Raw genomic sequence first — 19,726 nt, 5'->3', positions numbered from 1 at the left:
CAAGGTCCTAAACCAACACCCTATGAATCATGTATGTGGATCAGTCCCCTGTGGATGATATAGTTAGACCAGTCCCCTGTGGATGATATAGTTAGACCAGTCCCCTGTGGATGATGTCAGTGGTTCAGTCCCCTTGGATGGTGTATGTGGTTCAGTCCATTATGGATGGCATAGGTGGTTCAGTCCCCTGTGGATGGTGTATGTGGTTCAGTCCCCTGTGGATGGTGTAGGTGGTTCAGTCCCCTATGGATGGTGTAGATGGGCCAATACCCTATGGATAATATGGTTGAACCAGTCTCATGAATGATATAGTTAGACCAGTCCCCTATTACCACACACCATTCGCTAGAATCCAGTTCGTGAGCTTCGGGCAAGGGGCTGGAGGTTGAGAAAACACACACAGAGACAAACAGACACACAAACCTCCACTCACTGGTACAAAGCCCTTCTTTAATAGCACCATGGAGGCTTAAATACCCAGCAGTCAATGGCCAACAGGTGAAAATCCCATCCTCTGATCCTCTAGGCAAGGCACAGCTTTTTTTTTTTTTTTTAATATTTATTTATTTATTATGNCCTTCCAGGTAGCGCCCCTCCGAGACCCTGGAGTAACTTGATTGCGGGTGGGTTACTAACCCCTAGACTGAGTAGCCCACCCAACGCAATCCACAGGGAACTTGAGCCCAGGTTTTAGTGGGAAAATTACTCTGCCAGGAACAGAGCGTGGCTTTACAGTAGTAAAATGCTTGTTCCCTTTATTCTCTCTTTTTTTAAAAATATTTATTTATTTATTATGGATACGATATTCTTTCTATGTGTATGCCTGCAGGTCAGAGGAGGGCACCAGACCTCATTACAGATGGTTGTGAGCCACCATGTGGGTAGCTGGGAATTGAACTCAGGACCTTTGGAAGAGCAGGCAATGCTCTTAACCTCTGAGCCATCTCTCCAGCCTCCAAGGCACAGCTTTTAGCAACTCCAATTAGAAGGCTCTAGACAGGGAAGAACAGCTGAAGGCCAGGACTCCAATTGGTCCCAACACCCTATGGATGATTTAGGTAGACCAGTCCCCTGTGGATGATGTAGATGGACCAATCCCCTATTTATGATTTAGGTAGACCAGTCCCCTGTGGATGGTGTAGCTGGACCAGTCCTCTATGGATGATGTAGGTGGACCAGTCCCCTATGGATGGTGTAACTGGTCCAGTCCCCTATGGATGGTGTAAGTGGACCAATACCCCACTGATGATGTAGGTGGTCTAGTTCCTATGGATTATATAGGGAAGACTATTTATGAATCTTTGCTCTATTAATTCTGTCAATGGGTCCCAGTTTCAGTTGTCCCTAGAAATATACAATGTGCACTTTCTTGAATGGTGGACTTGTACCTTCAGCACGGCCCCAGTGCAGCATGGCCTGCGTGGTCGCTCAGAAGGACACTACTATCATCATCCTGCGTGGGCTTCCTGGGATGTAGTCATGAAGCTTTGCCACTGATGATCAGTGGGGCTCAGAAGAAAAGCGCAGGAAAGGGCCTGAGGGAGCTGCTACTGTGTCCCCGTCCCCCACACCAGCGTTTATCTACAGTTATCATCGTACTTTTCGACTTGGGTCAACAGGGCGGGTTTCTCCTCATAGCCTCTTTTGCATTTCTCTGATTACTAATACAATTGAGTTTCTTTTGTACATCTGAGTCACTGAATGTCTCCTTTTGGAAATGTGCGCCCATGCCTTTACTGCTAGGCCACTTAGCTGGTTTGTAGGAATTATAGATGGCAAGATACTCGTGGTTTGTCAGTAGTATAAGCCGTGGAGAATATTCTCATTCTCTCTCCCCGCCCCCGCTTTGTGTGTGCACGGGTGTGTGTGTGTGAGTGTGTGTGTGTGAAGGCCAGATGTTGACACTGGGTAGCTTCATTTGCTCTCGGCATTATTTATTGGACCGGAGGAATTACTACACCTTACACTGGTCTAGAATCGCTGGTCACTGAGCTCTAAGAGTCTTCCTGTCTCTGCCACCCAAGCCCAGGCCTTTGAAAACCTTGGGGAACAGTTAGTTGACAAACAGCTTTTATAAGTCCCACACTTCTTCCTGATTGCAAAGATGGTGGAAGCCAGGCATGGAGACCCACACTCAAGTCCCAGCACCCAGGAGATGGGGGCAGCAAGACCACCAGACTGAGGCCAACCAAGACTAAGTAGTATCTTAAAAACCAAAAACAGACAAACAAAAAAGTCTATGTACTCACTGTATGAAATGGTCTGTGATTGTTCCGTTAGCAATAACGAGGGTTTAACGTACATGTGTTAATGTAGTTTCTTTTACGCTGCCCCTTGCACTCTCTCTTGTTCTTACTCGTATCATAAAGTTTTGATTTTCTTGTTTATTTTGCCTTGGATAAAATTTTATTAACTGGAAGAAAATACTAGTCCTTGTGGCAAGATACATATAGAATTCCCCCAACTGATGTTTCATAAAATCTCTTTTGATTTTGCGGTAATTTTGGACTCCTGTAGACAGAGTACAAAGAACGCCCACATACGCTCCAGTCATCGGTCCCTTCGTGTTGACACCTCAGTGTGTTCTTCCTTAGGCCTGCTCATTCTGTACCTAAGCCCTCCTCACTCTGCATTAAGGAAGGGCAGGATTTGAACTCTCCTTTTTGACGTGTTTTGCTTTCTTCTGCCTGCCCAGGTTACTACAACAACAGCACAAAAGTGGCCGTAAAGACCCTCAAGCCGGGTACCATGTCTGTGCAGGCCTTCCTGGAAGAGGCCAACCTCATGAAGACCTTGCAGCATGACAAGCTGGTGCGGCTCTACGCCGTGGTCACCAAGGAGGAGCCCATCTATATCATCACAGAGTTCATGGCCAAGGGTGAGTAGCCTTCGGAGTCCATACCCCTACAGGAGGCAGGCCCCGAAGCTAAGTGTTCAAGTGTCCGGAGAACATTCCGTCTTAATGTGAAGAGCGCTTAAATACTGGAAGTCAGAAAGTAATACAAAGAGCATTTTCATAGGCATAGGCAGAGGACGGTATGTTTCTTATTTACTTAATAATTCTAAAACTGCTTCTCTTTTCTACTTAGCATTATTTAAATTTCTGCGTGTTATTTGAGAATGTTATGGTTAAACCTCCACAGGGTCTGTAGTTGTGGCTCACATGGAAAGCTTGGATAGTGCACGGATTTAGTTAATGTTTTAACTCCCCCATGCTGTGGAAGCCCTAAAGAGGTTCTAGGTTCTCTTTCTCTGTTATCCTTCTTCAGGATGGCTTTTACTCATTGGTCTTTTCTTCACCTTCAGTCTGGTAGGAATAAACTCCCCCCCCCCTTTTCCTTAAATCTTTGGAAGAATGAATGAAGGAAACAGATCAACATGAGCAACTGTCAGAGCTGGTATGTGAGTGATTGCTTTCAGTGCTGTTGATCACACCTAGGTCCTCACTCGCGGTTGACAAGTACTCTTACTTAGCATTGGGCTAAGTAAGCCAATAGGTTAGAAGTATGGCTACTACCTTTTCTAAAACTTACTATCTGTTAATGATTGCTATTCAGAATAGCATTTACTCAAAAGCATTCCTCAGAAGAGGACGTGTTCAGTTTTGTGCTTTACTTTTGTGTCCCAGCCTCATGGATATTGTTAAAAAATATAAATAAAACTATATGGCTTTAGTTGCTGTAACTCAGAAACCATATTCAAGGCTAGGAGCTTCGTGAGGTCAGAAATACTACTGAATTAACTAATGCTATTTGAACTGTAAATACAGGTGTGGAGTGTAACAGTAGCTAACACTTACTGGGCACTCGGCGTCTACCACTGTTTCAGTGCTTTCTGTGTCGAAGAACTGAGTGTCAGTCTGGGATTCCGTGTCGTGGGTGATGTGGGGCAGTGTTTCCTCTCTGCCAAGCCCCACACTGTCTGCCTTATATCCTCTTGCTTACACCCCCTCACAAGAACTCCTACAGAGCTACGGTGCCCACTTTGCAAAGGCCTGGCATTAAGGGAGTACACCAAGGCTACCTGTGAGCCTGGTGCTGGGAGTTCTCAGGGAAAGGAGGTCTCACAGATATGAAACCCAAGGAAGTAGGAGAGGCTGCTGCCAGCACTGGACTTAGGAAGCTAATGTGTCCCTCACACATCAGCTCTCCCAGAGCCTCAGGCTCTCCTTCCTGTGTTGGAACAGAACAGAGCAAGCCTAGCCTGATGCCTGCAAGGGACAGGCCATCCGTGAGGACAGGACATACTTCTTTCTTGTCTTTCTGTCCCAGACAAGTTGATCAGGCAGCGGCGGGATGTTGACACACTGGCAAGAACTCTACCCAGAGCCTTGAACACGCTGGGCAAGCACTCTGCCCGAGATCCCACAAGCCCTTGGATGGTATTTCTCTACTCATGTGTTTGAGTTGCATTGACCTGTCTGTCATTCCTCTGTCTGCAGGCAGCTTGCTGGATTTCCTCAAGAGTGACGAAGGTGGCAAGGTGCTGCTCCCAAAGCTCATTGACTTTTCAGCACAGGTGAAGTATTAGCAAGCCCAGTGTGTGTGTGTCCAGTCGGTGTTCTTGGGGAGACACCAGGGTGCCTGCCTACTCTTCCTGGTCTCCCTGTTGACTGTCTCACTACGAGTCTGAGAAAAATTCATTTGTAATGTTTTGAATACTAACTAACCCAAGAGGTAGCTATTTATTTTGGAGTTACAAACTTCCTGAAGTGTGTTTATAAGCAAAGCGAATTACCCCAAAACCAAGCAACATGCCTGGTGCAGTTCCTTGGATTGGTTAGTCATGCCTGGCACTTTGCTTGTTCTGTGTTCCTTGGATCGGTTAGTCATGTCTGGCACTTTGCTTACTTTGCTCTTCAGTATTGGCCATTGGAGATTCAGGCTGGAAAGCTAGAAAGCTATGTGTGGTGCAGTCCAATGACAGATGCTTAAGCTTAACACCTTAAGAAGGAAAGTCCCTGTTGCTCTAGTGACAGTCCGAGAGGACCTGGGCTCATCGCCTAAGGAGGAAATGGGAATGTGATCTGTACCATCAGCCTCTGATAGAACAGCGACAGCCATGGTGGAGAAGCAGTGAGGGAAAGAAGCCAGGAGCCCTGCCTTTTTAGCCGTCCTTACGCCCCCATCCTGGCCCTGGCTCCGGGGTGCCCCTGCGGGGCTCCGCGCACTCACCATCATAGTATGAAGCCTGCCACCCTGCAGTAAAAGCAGCGTGGCTGGGTGCAGCTGTGGACCCCACAAAGCTAGCAGAACAGGAAGCAGAGAAAGCAGAAGTCTGATAAGTGTGTATCACACGAAACACAGATAAAGAGGCCTCTGCTCTAGTGCATGTGGGCTTTCCAACTAGGCCAGAGATTAGAGGAGCTCACATGGGGCAGGGCTACGGAAAGATGGCACACATGGCCCGAGGGCTACACAGGCTTGCTCTTCAACCCACCTGAGGCTCAGTCTGCGCTCATAGCTCTTTGGGTCAGACACTACACATGGCAGGTATATGCCGGATCAAAGGCTGTCTTTCCCTTTTTTGCATAAGCATCCTTGTTTGATTTTGTACATCTTATTTGGTAAAACATTATCTTGCTGTAGTGGAAATTTCTGAGGTCAAGTCTGGGCGCCTGAGGCTACCACAGAGGGTAACTTTTTTCTGCCTTGTAAGACTTTGTAGCTTGCAGACATGATGTCCACAGAACCTGCTCTCACTGTGGCTGTGCAGCTAGGTACCAGGCAGGTTAGGCGACTTCACTGGAACTAGTTTGAGTCCCCTTGGTGACTGGAAAGGCTAGAAGCAATCAAGATGCCACCACTGTTCTATCCAGCTTGTGTTGGATGAGCTCTTATCTCTGTGTCCCAGAGAATCCTTCTAGTGAATGATCCCGGGTCAAACTGCTGAATCTTCAGGGCAAATGTGAAAGCTGTTGTCAATGAGACTGTCACGGTCAGCAGCAGCCAGGGATATCCTAAGAATGCAGGCTTAGCACAGATTCCTCCCCTCCTCCCTTCCATCCTCCCTTCCCCCTTCTTTCCTCCCTTCCATCCTCCCTCCCATCCTTCCATCCTCCCTTCCTCCCTCCCTCCCTCCCTGCCATCCTTCCTCCCTCCCTTCCATCCATCTATCCGTCCATCCTTCCTTTCTCCCTTCCATCCCTCCTTCTCTCCCTCTCTCCCTTCATAGATTGAACCCTGGGCCCTGAACATACGGTGCTTGTATCTGTCACTCAGCTACACCCCCAGACAAATGTGTTTCCGTTGTAACTGAGCCCTAGCTCCTTTTGAGTTCATATTTGTTCGAGACACATCTCACCCAACCCTCGGGCGGCAGCTGTGAGAGCACCTGTCGTCCCTCCTGCCTTTATTATTAATTCTATTTGCGTGTGACTTTCCCAGCTGTAACGGAGGTGGTGGGCTCACCCCTGACAGCAGGCCGAAGTCACACCCCTCACACACTGACCTCTGCAATCCCCCCGATACCCCTGCGATGCTCTTGGTTCTGTGTATGGTGGCATTGCCCAGTGTGCTGCCTCCTCTTTCCTGGAAAGTCGTTTTCTCACCTACCACTAACTGTCCGTTCTCTATGGTGAATCACAAGAGACACTGACTGTTTAATAAAACTGATCCGAGCTGACGGCTGGTGGTCAGATCCTCAGATAATCCACCCCCACGCCCTCTATCTTTTCCTCAGCTTATTTCTTGGGGTGAAAATTAGATGAGTCCACTTGGTATTTGAGCCCTAACCTGACCGGTTAGTGGGGTGTACAATACGTCGATGGCCACTGTGGCCCATTATCATTGTCATATATGGTCGTGAATGGAGAACATGACTGGTCGCCATGGATACCATGACAGTCAACAGTAGAGATTGGCTATTGGGACTGGAGATGGGTCTGCTAGCAATCACAGCCTCAGAAGAGCAAGGAAAAGTGTGAGGGGCAGAGTCGGGACTTCCCCATGACCTACTTCCTCTCTACCTTCTCCTCCCCTCCTTCCCTGGGTGTCCAGTTGAGACAGGAAACCGCTGGTGCACATGGCCACCTCCCAGTTCATGTGAGAGCTGATTTCATCACTTCCTGTCTCCGGAAAGCTCTGAAAAGTCTCATGGGACCCAGATGTAACCCGTGCTCCTCAGCCATCCCCTCAGCCCATGTACTCCTGCTCTCTGGGGGAGATGAAGAAACTTTGACAAGAGATCAGTTCCTCACAGCTTCTCTCCCTGTACTTACTGGAGCAGTTCTGTGCTCTGCTTTGATCAGAGGAGAGCGGCGTTTCTAAGCAGAATGCCTTTTCTTTTTTTTTAAAAAAAATATTTATTTATTTATTATGTATACAATAGTCTGTCTGTGTGTATGTCTGCAGGCCAGAAGAGGGCACCAGACCCCATTACAGATGGTTGTGAGCCACCATGTGGTTGCTGGGAATTGAACTCAGGACCTTAGGAAGAGCAGGCAGTGCTCTTAACCTCTGAGCCATCTCTCCAGCCCCCAGAATGCCTTTTCATCGGGTATTCTGATGACACCCAGGCTGTAGAAGAAGCGTGCTTGGCAGGAGAAGAGTTTGAAATTAGTCAGCAACATCCTGGGGCAGAATCAGAGGTGGAATCACAGGCTCTGAAAACTGGGAAGAAAACTAAGTGCAGAATCCAGAAGGACCGTACAGTGATTGGATAAATCACGTTATCTTTCCAACCCAGGGAAATAAAACATTTATTGCTACTTGGCAGCAACATCTCTGAGGGGCCAACTTTATCTGAAATGAAACAATAAATTATCTCAGAGCAAAGCTGCAAAAGCCAGTTCGTCATGATCATGTGATCGTGGCAGCAATTAATGTTTGTTTTAGCATCTTCTAGTTGATGAAGCACATCCCTTACCCAATGAGAGCCCAACAACTTTGATGGTTTATATTGCTATTTATATGTTTCACAAATGAGTGAGAAAATAGGAACTTTCAGGTAGAATTGCTTGGACTGTGTCCTGGTCTGTCTTCTGACTACAGACCCTTGGCTCTTTCTTCTGTATTGCATGGTCATTTGGTGACCAGTGTTCATCCTGCCACAGCTTTGTGCCCGGCCCACCACAATGGGCATTTTACATCCTTGGCAGATCTTTGCCTTGCTGATGAGTTGAGGATTTCTTTAACTCCTTTCATCTTTCCATTCGTCTTTATGGACAGCATGCATCTTTCTTTCTTCTGAGTCTGGACCTGAACTCCTGATCCTCTTGCCTCTGCCTCCCTCATGCTAAGATTACGTATATGCACCACCACCCCTTACTAAATGTTTGCATCGTGTAGCAATTACCCTCAAGATGTATTTCTCCACTGGTATTAAATTTGAAGTTACAACTTAAGTTGAAATTATTAAACTGAGGAAAGGACTACATCTAAGTATTTATCAGCCTCTTTCAATACCTAGGAGACTGACTAGTCCTTTTGTGATAAATAGGCCAAAAGGGCCAGGATGGAAATGTCCTCAGGAAGCATTAAATATTTGACAGTATCATCAGATGCAGTATGATATCATGTTATCTCTTTGCTGTCTGCGGGAGAAACCGAAGAGAAGCAGCCCTTTCCTTTCCCAGCTTGTGACTGCTAGCCAGCCTTTCCCCTTCACCATCACCATGGCTTCCATAGTAGCCTAAGAGAGCAGTGGTTCTCAACCTGTGGGCCAAGAAACCTTTGGGGGTGAGTGGCCCTTTCACAGGGGTCGCCTAAGACCATTAGAAAACACAGGTGTTTACATGACTCTTCCTAACAGTAGCAAAGTCACAGTTAGGAAGTAGCAAGAAAATATTTGTATTTGGAATCACCACAATGCGATGAATTGTCGAAGATCACAACATTAGGAAGGTTAAGAACCTGTAATAAAGGAACTAACTACTTTATGTTCAAAGCATTATTTCAAATCTAAAAGTATCTGGCACTGGGGATTGAACCCCAGACCAGTGCATGCAAGGCAAGCGTTGTACCAAGGTACACAGCAGCCAGCTCCTCAGCACTAGTGTCTAGAGCCTGATTGCCACCCTCCTCAGCTTATTTCAACAGAGCAAGAGGCACTGGCACATAGGATCCAGCTCGGTGGCAAGTAGAAGCCCCCAGCAACTGCCTTGGCTTCTGCATCTTCTAGAAAGCCACATTCGCTTTCCTGGGAATTCTCACGGGTGCCTCTCTATTGCAGCCTTTGCACTTTCAGGTCCTCTTGATAGCACAAGAGTGGGAGAGACCAGCAATGAAGTGGGAATTGAAAAGAATATTGTGATCTGAGGTGTTGCTGTAGATAAAGGAGCCAGGTAGATCAGGACAAGATGCTCGGTGCGCATCATTAGGGAGTGGTTGCCTGGAAACCATGACTTCCCCATGCACAGTGGCCTACACAACTGGTGCTTGCATCATCCTGTGAAACAGAGGAAACACTGCTACATTTTTTAAACGGCACTATACATAGCATCAGTGATCCAGAAAACATTGGCCTAAGAGCCGGGAAACATGCTTCCCTGAAAACCGTCACGCCCTGCAAGGCTACACACCCAAGTTAGGTGTCCCACAGCCTCAGCCTTAACATTCCATGACGCAGAAAAGCCTTTTGTGCTGAGACTGCATGAATTGTGCCTCTGTTATAATGAATGGTTTTGATGTTCTAAACAAAGGGACATAAATATATGGCATTATTTTAGTGACCATATTCAGACACGGCAATGTTCTCTATTCAAAATTAAAAACATTTTAATTGATAAAAGTAGTCATACATATTTACAATGTGCAGTGTGATCATTTTTGTCTGTTATGATTGAGACAGAGTCTTGCTAGGTAGCCCCGGTTGACCTCCAACTCACCGTCCTTCTGCCTCTGCCTTGAAAGTCCTGGCATTATAGGGCATGTGCTGCTGTCCCCAGTTCAGTGTGGCTTTACAAAATGGATACATTTTGATCCTGTGTACGTTTGTGCACATGCATCCGTGTGCAGATCAGAGGACCATCTGCAGGAGTCCCCTCTCTCCTTCCATCAGTGGGGTCCCGCCAGCAAACTCAAATCATCAAGGCTGGCACCCTTACGGGCTCGGTCATCTCAGGGAACATTCAGTGTGGGTCGAGATGCACAGTAAGTTACTGGTAACTGTTGCCACCCTCCTGGACTTTAGAACGCTAGAATTCACCCCATACATTTGGGTATCGTTTAACCCCATTTCTCTTTATCCGTTTTGAATAATGAGTTTCATTCAAAACTTGTTTTAAGCCTGGGGCAGCCCTGGGAGTCATGAAAACTTACGAAATGGACAACTGAAACTGTGGCCAGTGTCGGAATTGCAAAACTAGATAATACGCAGTCTTCTTCCAGGAAAACAAATAGAAAAACACTTAACTGCCAGTTAAAAATAGCATAAAACAGGAACTTCGGGGTTTTTTGGGGGGAAGGGAGTGGGGAGTAACATGTTAGGCAGAGGGAGTGTGGTTTCAGGCTGCAGACAAGGCAGAGGAGTCTGGCTGGAAGAGCCTTTCTCTTCAGCCTCAGCTGGCCTCGAACTTTCCTGCATCCAGCTGCTGGCTGCTGGCGTTAAGGTGTGTGCTCTCACGGATACCCTGCCTAGAAAGCTTCCCAGCACCAGTGAGAACCTGTGAGTCAGATCAGCCTCCAGCCCTGATACCGTTCTGTCCGGGGGTGACAGTTTCTAGCTTGTGTTACCGTAAGTCACACGCCAGCTTCCCCTTTGGGAATTTGTCATCGTGTCCTGCCAGGCTAGACTTAAATGGGGTGGACTAGGGTCATTACCGGATGTTACATTCACTACACTTTGAAAGAAGCTGCATTGTCCACCCTGGGAAAGCCTTTCTTAGGCTCTGCCTGTGTTCTCTTTACCTTTTCTACATGGCTCCATCTCTTCTCTCACCCACAGCATGCAGGGAGCACAAGATGCAGGGAGCACAGCGTGCAGGGAGCACAGCATGCAGGGAGCACAGCATGCAGGGAGCACAAGATGCAGGGAGCACAGCGTGCAGGGAGCACAGCATGCAGGGAGCACAAGATGCAGGGAGCACAGCATGCAGGGAGCACAGCATGCAGGGAGCACCCGCCTGGCACCTTCCTGGGGATAGGATGAGCAAGGCACATTCCTGTCTCCCAGGAGAAAATGGCTAAGTGTGGGAGGCAGATGAGTAGCGGATGAGGATGAGTTCAGCACCAGGAGGGTTCCCAGAGCTTTCTGATTAAGCACCCTATGTTGCTTTCAGAGCACTATGGATGGAAAGGCCAAACAGTCAGGAGGGCTAGCTGTGAGGAGGCTGGAGCCCAGGGGGCACAGGCAGGTTGTCTGGGGGAGGCTGGAGCCCAGGGGGCACAGGCAGGTTGTCTGGGGGAGGCTGGAGCCCAGGGGGCACAGGCAGGTTGTCTGGGGGAGGCTGGAGCCCAGGGGGCACAGGCAGGTTGTCTGGGGGAGGCTGGAGCCCAGGGGGCACAGGCAGGCCGACTGTGGGGAGGCTGGAGCCCCAGGGTCAGGAGGGCTGGCTGTGGGGGCCGAGAATCACCCCTTGGCTTTGGAAAAGAGGTAGACTGTGAAAGTGAGCTTTGGCAGCAGGAAGTTAGTGCCTAGGAAAGAAAGCAAGAGGCTTGCAAGGGGAGCTTGAGGTGAAAGGAGCGAGGCAATTGAGCAGGACAGAAGTAGGCTTTAAGGAACCTGGAAGTCTCAAGCAGAGTCCAAAAGGAGGAGCCATGAACTGCTTGAAGATGATTCTAGGTAAACCTGTATTAGAACATGAGCCAGCATGCTAAATCAAAGCTCTCGCCGGGACAGCAGGACTTAGCAGTTTTGCTCTTTTAGCTAATATCTTGCCACTTAGTGATTGATAGAGTTTGCAGTCTCTGTAATATCCATGCATATTCTCCACACCGTACGTAACCAGTAGCGAACCGCTCTCCTCTCACTAAGATTATAATTGATTGTTGCTGTTTTGTTTTGCCTGGAGACAGGAGCTGATGCAGAGGCCATGGTGGGGTGCTGCTTACTGGCTTGCTCCCCATGGCTTGCTCAGCCTCCTTTCTTATAGAGCCCAGGACCACTGGCCCAGGGATGGCACCACCCACAGTGGGCTGGGCCCTCCCCATTAATCACTAATTTCAAAATTGTTCCACAGGCTTGCCCACAGGCTAATCTGATGAGGACACTTTTTAAGTTCAGGTTATCTCTTTGTAAATGGCTCTGGCCTGTGTCAAGTTGACCTAAAAACTGGCTTGCGCCCATGAATTGCAGACAGGGAAGGTGGCTCCCAGCTCTTTTTTTCTCCTGTCTCCTCAACTTCCTTCTTCCCAAGTCTCACTGAGCAGGCAGGCCAACTCCAGGTTTCTCCTTTCTTCCCCCTCTCCTCCACTTTCTCCCTTCTTACTTCTCTCTCTCCTCTTTTATTCTTGGATTTTAAAGATGGTGGTAGAATAGGAGCTCCAAGATGGCATGGTTTGTAAAGCACTTGCCACGTAAGTGAAAAGACTGAGTTCGCATCCCCTAAGCCCAGATAAAACTGGGGTGGAAACGAAAAGTCCTTGGACCTTCAGCAGTCATGCAGAAATCAGGGAGACCAGGTCTCTAGGAAAGTGGAAGGCAATGATTGACACCTGAGCTTGCCCTCTGCCCTCTGCATATGTTCATGCCTGTCCCCATACACAACACGCGCACACAAATGTGCCTTAAGTCCACTCAAGTTGTTGCAAAACCTAAAGCACTTCCAGAAGCTTCCTTCTTGCTCAGTCAAAACAAAGCACTAATCATTGTAGCTCACCGCTGCCCCTCCGAGAACCCCCACCATCGCTGCTCACCTCACTGTTGCCCCTCTATGACCCCCACCATCATAGCTCACCGTTGGCCCCCGTGACCCCCCACCATCGCTGCTCACCCTTGCCATTCATGACCCCAGACAATTGCTGCTCACCATTGTCCCCCCGTGACCCCCCACCATCACTGCTCACCCTTGCCATTCATGACCCCAGACAATTGCTGCTCACCTTTGTCCCTCCGTGACCCCCCACCATTGCTGCTCAGTGTTGCCCCTCTATGACCTTGCACCATCGCAGCTCACCGTTGTCTCTCCGTGACCCTCGGCTATGCCTTCCTATTACTCTTTTTATCCATCTTTCTAAGTCTGACTGCTGTATGCGTCTCACCACATGGATGGCAGCTTTCATGCCTGGCCACTTCCCTCGGTGTGTTCCCACCAGACCTCGAGTTTCAGCGGTCGAGCCCACCCTCCTTCCTCCGCGCTGCAGCTCAGAAGCGCTTTTCTATGTCAGCGCGTTTCCCAAATTTACTTCCTGGGAGTGCCTCTCCTTTGTCTTGCGGCCACACTCTTGTTGCCAGTGTGTGTCCTCCCACCTAAAACCGTGCCTGCTCCATGGTTCTCTGTAGTCGCCTCTGAGCGCTTCTTCCCATAGCATGTGCCGTTAATATTTCAGTGACTGCTTGTTTACGTTTGGATCCTCAGTGTGCAGCCACAGCGCCTCCAAGACAGCAGGTGCTGAGCCAACACTTGCCGAATCATTTCACTGGCTTCACACAGCTCTGAACCAGTAACTGGAAGCGTGTGTGTCACCTTGAAGGCTGTCCGGGTCTCAGGCGTGAACAACGCTTTTCTCCTCTCTCTCTTCCGGGTGTTTATATACCTGCACAAAACTTGCCTGGTGTGTCAAAACAAAAGTGAGAAGGAAGGGGAGGCTGGGGACCTGTGCTGCCAGAGAAAACAAAGGATGGCTTTGCCGCACATTCCGTGTGGCATAAAGAACACCAGGAAAAGCAAGAGATTATAAATGGCCCGTTTGAAACTGGAGCGTGGGGTAGGGAGGGATGGGGTGGGGCACAGCAGAACAAGTTTCTCCCTCGGTAAGTTGGAGCCTTTCTGGGCTGCCCCTTGGTAAGGAGCTCACCTAGACTCTGGAGTTTACATGGTAAAGGCTCCCTTCTCTGCAAAATTAGGATTTGTAGCTGGTAGAAAAAATTTCCAGCTGCTTCTGCTGGGCCATGCTCTATGTTATGGAAACAAGTCCTTGTTCCTTTAAGATGTGTCTACTGGCCTAGTGTTTCTTAGCCCAAGCTTTCCTGGTGTGTGACCCTCTTGACTGTAGCCCCTCTGCTTCATCCCTGACCCTCAACTCCCTTGGAGCCCACACGGTTAGCCTCGGCTTTAGCCTCGGCTTCATGTAGTCATCCTGGGGTCCCTGGATGCTTCCCTCACGATGACACTGAACTCTGGCCCCCTCGTGGGCTCCAAACACACCTCCCATTGTTCCCAGCAATCCTCATCTTCAGACGCAGGCCTGTTTCTTGACTTCCTGCCCTCCAGGATTCTGTCTTGTCTCCTCGAGCCATTCTGTGCAGTGCTGTGCCGCCACGGGACTTGCTCCTGCCGTCTCCATTGCTGTAATGTAACTCTGGCATCACTCCGGTTCTCCCAGCCCCCACACTCCATCATCTACCCACACAGTCTCCGCTTTCTGGTGTTGCACACACCCTCGGTCACCCCTTCTTGGTAAAATCCTTCCTAACCATGTACAAAGCCAGCTCTTCGCCTCTTTGCCCCTTAACCTAACATCTATGCCAGTACTAATGTGACAACTGACTTTTCGCACTCCTGATTCAGGGCCACTCATCTGTGGTGTCCATGTTCCAACCGGTTCATGAAGTCCTGGGCGACAACGTTTCTCCTTCACCTGCACACTGCCCAGGTGGTCCGGGTTCTCAGTGGACCACCAGACTGGACCTTTCCCTGAGTGCCCCTCTGTAGCCTCTGCCAGCCTGCCTCTCTTGATACACTGTTTCTCATTGAGCCCTAGTCTCTCAAGATGTCAGGGAAGTTCTACATTCGTTTTGGCCTTCATCCCTGTGACCTCCCTTCTCCCCTTCTGCTTCAGGGCTTCTTCTCACCTTCCAGCAAATGGCACTCATATCTGTACCCACCTCTTTCGCTTCCTTCCTTCCTGCTTCCTCCTGAAGCCACCACTACCCCCAGCCAAAAATGCTCTTAGGTCATCAGCTGCTCCAGGATACTAAACACACCTCATCCTCTTCCTGGGTGGTCCACCAGCCACAGCAAGAGCAAAGGCTCCCTCTCCCCCTTCTTTTCTGGGGCACAGTTTTCTGATCTCCACCTTGCCTCACTGCCATATCCCAAGCATTTTAATATGTGATGCTCCAGAATTCAAGCCTCCAGCTTCCTACATTCATTTTCTCTTTATTCATCTTCCCCCACGATCCTATGGAGCAATTGTATTCCTGAGGCAGCCGCGAGGCTTTTAATCATGGGAATTTAGCCTCTGCTCACACCAGAGTTAAATGTCTGTAATAAAGGTATCAAAAGGCCTGTCTTGCTCTACAACCCTAGGGGGAAACCTTGCCTTAGTTCTTAAGCTTCTGGTGGTGGCTCCTGGCTCTCCCTGGTTTGAGGCAGGGTTCAGTAAGTCCTGCCCACCCCCAACCCTGTCTTCCCCAGGACTCCTCTGCAGGAGAATAAAAACTTCCCTCTGTTGTTTTCTTAATGGCTACTAATCACTGGACACAGGATCCACCATGAGCCTAGGATGGGATTTCATCTTGAGATCTTTAACTTACTAAATCTGCAAAGATTCTAATATATACAACAGTGGTGTTCAGCCTTCCTAACACTGCAACACTTTAATAAGGTTCCGCGTGTTGTGGGAACCCCCCAACCATAAAACGGTTCCATTACTACTTCATAACTGTAATTCTGCTCGTTATGAATTTTACTATAAATAATAGCTGATGGTCTTAGGTGACCCCTGGGAAAGGGTTAGTTGACGCCCAAAGGGTCATGACCCACAGGTTGAGAATCACTTGGCTCACATACTTTTTCCATTCTAAGGGACTGTCATTTGGGGACACTGTAGACCTAGTCAAACTGTCCACCTCTGAGCACATGGTCGCTCCTGCCTCCAGCTCGAATGGCTCCCTCCAGCCCACGGCTTTCCTGGCTTCTCCCCACACACTGACCGTGCCCAACCTGAGTGCCCTTTCTTCCTGCTCCGGAACCATTCCCACCCATGGCTCATCCCCTCCCATGATGACAGCACCATCCTTAGCATCGCCAAGCCCCACACCTTGTCGCTCGCTCACCCAGTCCTGCACAGGTGACCCACACTGCTAACTTCCAGCACCTCACCTCTCCTGATGGTCCACAGAATAACTGCCTGGCTGCTCTTTGCTCCTGGTTTCCCTGCTCCTGAGCCTGCTGGTCACTGTCAGAGTGCTGTGGGGGGGGGGGGGGGACAAGCGTTGACTCGTGTATTGCTCAGAGACGCCTGGAGCTTGGCAGATCTCTCAGGACAGGCAGAGCCCTGATAAAGACCATTGGTCTACAGTTTATATTAGATGCTATTTCTCTTCATGAATTTCTGTTATTTGTTGGAAATCTGTGTCACAGGGTCTAAGTTATTTCTTACCTGAAATCTCACTTAAGCGTCTTTTAAAATTCATTTTACATACCCACCACAGTTCCCCCTCCCACCCCTTCTGCCTCTCCCCCCAAGCTTTTGTTTAAACCTGTATATACCCGGGTCTTGTTACCTGTAGCGAAGGATAAGCCACAGGTGTGCTCAGGGCTTGTGTGAGCTCTGCGGCTGGGAAGTTTGCTTGGTGGTGGGAGATCAGTTTGTAGGCCAACCTGTCAGAGGCGCGTCTGCTGGAGGAACTAGATTTTTGTCACACTCTTAACTCAGGGGAGCCCAGAGATGTCTGCCCAACCCAGTGGGCTGGGGTAAATTCTGACTGGTGAGCAGACATGGTAACTTCCAGTGTGGTTCCAGCCTCTACCTCTCTGCTTCCATATCCGTAAGGGAAAGCTTTGTAGGTGGAGGGGAAACCTTCCTGGGCTTCATCCGTAAACACGGGCTATTTTGAAAACTGACTTCAAAGGGGAAGAAATATATATAAATAACGATGACCCCGAATCTGTTTCAGGTTTATTTGGAATTTGTTAGATCCTGTTACAAACTCCCTTGCAGTGCATCACAGAGCGAGTGAGTTCGAGATCCTTCCCAGCGCACAGGCTAAAAAGGCACTGTGCCTGCGATCTGTTTCCTTTGTTTCTGGCTTGGTGCCTGTTTGCCAAATTCTTACTTTCAGTCTCTGTTATTAGAAAGTAGACATGGTAGACAAGGGCTGTTCTAGGAGACCACTGCCTCGAGAATAAGGGGCTGGGAGGAGGGAGGACTGTGTCAGCAGATAGACGGGTGGGTGGGTGGATCAGTAAATGCAGTCCCCTGCCTCAGAAGGACCATGACCTTCTGCTCTTCCATCCACTGACAGTGCTGGTACAGCTGAGTCACGGTGAGGCCATTGGGTCCAGGCTCAGCAACAGCAACAAAAATGCCAACAGCAGCCACGTGCTGTGGGTGAGTGAAGCCACAGTGACCAGAATTCCAAAGCATGTCCCAAGCTGTCTCCTAAACCCCTAACACTGGTATTCTTATACAAAAACAAACAGCTTGATGACACTGGAAATCCTTCAAAGCTAATATAACATGAAGCAAGCAACCACACTTTGAAGGTTCTGAGAAAGTATGTTCAGAATTTTAATTATTTAAAATAGCATCTTAGCCTGCTTGGGTGCTTTGTAATCCCAGCTGCCCGGAAGGCTAAGGCAGAAACAGTTCCAATTCCAGGCCGTCCTGGGCAACTTACTGAGGGCCTGACTTTGAAGTTTAAAAATAGTAATTTTAGAAAGATGTAAAGGAACTAGAGAGACAGCTCCGCAGTTAATAGCACTTGTTCTTGCAGAGGACTTGGTTTCAGTCCCCAGCACTTAACACTGCAATTAAACAGCCCTTCTGTCACAGCTTCTGTAATCAGAAGATCAGGTTCCCTCTTCTGGCCACTGCAGGAACTGCATGTATGTCGTGCAAAAATGTACAGACAAAACACCCTTATACAAACTGTAACAATAAATACATTTTTTAAGCTGTAAAAACAGGCCTGGTATACTGGAATAAAACTCAATACTTAGGATGCCTGAGGCCCAGGGCTCAGCCCCCAGTATCAAAATAATACTAATATAAAATAGGGTATGTATTAATTATTAGAAGTCAGTGTATATTTGTTGTAGTACTATAGGAAAAATAGAACTTAAATTCTGATTCCAAACATCTGTTTATTCTTATTTACATTTTATCTTATTTTTGATTAATATTTTAAGAACTAGTAACAATAATGGATAATGGATAAAAAGAAGAAAACCAATTACTTTGCAGATTATAAACCCAAATTTATTTCCCAACTCTTCCTTTCAAACAGAAGGATACATTGTGCTCTCCTCCTATATATTTTATGTTACAACGTCATCAATGACCGCATTTGGGGTATTTTTTAGTCCAGCATAGGGGACCTTGTACCTCTATTTGCCATCTCAGCATCCTCCTGCGTCTGTGCTGTAGTTCATGGAGCCACACTCGGTGGCCTCTTCTGTGGTCTACTGTGATTTATGTAGCCACATCTTTCTTCTTAGACATTCACATTGCTTTTTTAGGGTTTCGTTGTTTGGTTTGGTCTGGGGTTTCTTACCGTGACAGACATGGATGGTGATATGTGAATGCCCATGTACATGGAGTTGTGAAGTATGTTGGAAGGATAAATCCTTGATTGGAGATCTACCACTCCCAAAGTGTGTGCTCATTTTTAATTTGGATAGTTGTTCATAAAAGTCTTAAAAAAGGAGGAGTATCTTCTTATTTATGTTCTTGCCCAGACTAAGTATTGCTATTCATTCTCTGATCCAATCCAGTAAGTCTAATTTCATTTTTAAAGTTATTTAATGTGTATGTATGTGTGTTTGCACACCATGTGTGTGCAGTACCACGGGGGCCAGAGGACAGCATCAGATCCTCTGAACTGGGGTTACAGGAGGTTGTGAGCGCTGATGTCTCAGGACACTCGAGAGCAGCAATCCCTCTATACCTGTCTAATTTCTTATTCCATTACTACAGTCGTGTTTATTTTCTGTGTAGGAGCCGAGGGGTCTTTTCTTCTATTTATTCACTACTACAAGTTATTTTCCTGGGAGTTTCTTGGGTACTCTGTCTTGTTATCTCTTTGCCAGCAATCCTTTGATACTGTCCTTTGAATCTCATGGTAGGTTCGTGTTCTATGTGCTATTACCTGTTTGTAGACATGTAACTTGCATGCTTTAGCTTTCTATTTTCATTTTGTATTAAAATTCTATAAACGAGTGTGTATCTGTTACAATGTAGCCTTTCCTGAGAGTGTGGCATCATTGTGCCCGTGTTTATTACTTTCTAACTTTGTAACCAGTTCCAGGAGTTCCAGCCTCCTCTTCTGACTTCCCTGTACCATACTCGTGTGAGTGGTACATGCACACATATGTGGCAAAGCAGTCAGCCACATAAAATTAAATAAGTCTAAAGAAATTAAAAGTAGAATTTATCATCTGCTTCCATTTCCCATAAACTCAAGCAACTGACTCCAAATCTTTGATATATCCTCACAATACTGAGGTCTGAGATGCTGTTGCTAATCTTCCCATTTCCTGCTAATCCCTAACTCTGTGTAACGTCACAGTGGTTTATTTGAAGCATATTGTTACTATTTTATTATTTTGTGTGTGTGTGTGTGTGTGAGAGAGAGAGAGAGAGAGAGAGAGAGAGAGAGAGACAGACAGACAGACAGACAGACAGACAGACAGGCTGTGGGTGCATATTTGCCACGTCATTTGTATGGAGGTCAGAGGACA

At 47.8% G+C, this 19,726-nt stretch overlaps 1 protein-coding gene across 2 annotated transcripts in view; it reads left to right on the top strand.

Annotated features, from left to right (window-relative positions):
- The window catches only part of Lyn (LYN proto-oncogene, Src family tyrosine kinase), a 103,117-nt gene that overhangs the window by 66,235 nt on the left and 17,156 nt on the right, over positions 1-19,726 (top strand). For both annotated transcript variants that reach the window (XM_050165374.1, XM_050165364.1), the window contains exons 9-10: positions 2,696-2,878; positions 4,442-4,518. In XM_050165374.1, coding sequence (XP_050021331.1) covers positions 2,696-2,878; positions 4,442-4,518 — 260 coding nt within the window. The remainder of the gene's footprint in view (positions 1-2,695; positions 2,879-4,441; positions 4,519-19,726) is intronic.

Source organism: Alexandromys fortis, unplaced genomic scaffold (genome assembly GCF_014885135.2).
Source record: "Alexandromys fortis isolate MF-2015 unplaced genomic scaffold, M_Fortis_MF-2015_v1.1 scaffold_18, whole genome shotgun sequence".
NCBI classification, from domain to species: domain Eukaryota; kingdom Metazoa; phylum Chordata; class Mammalia; order Rodentia; family Cricetidae; genus Alexandromys; species Alexandromys fortis.
The sequence above is the reverse complement of the archived record's forward strand: the minus strand, read 5'-3'. Positions and strand labels throughout refer to the sequence as shown.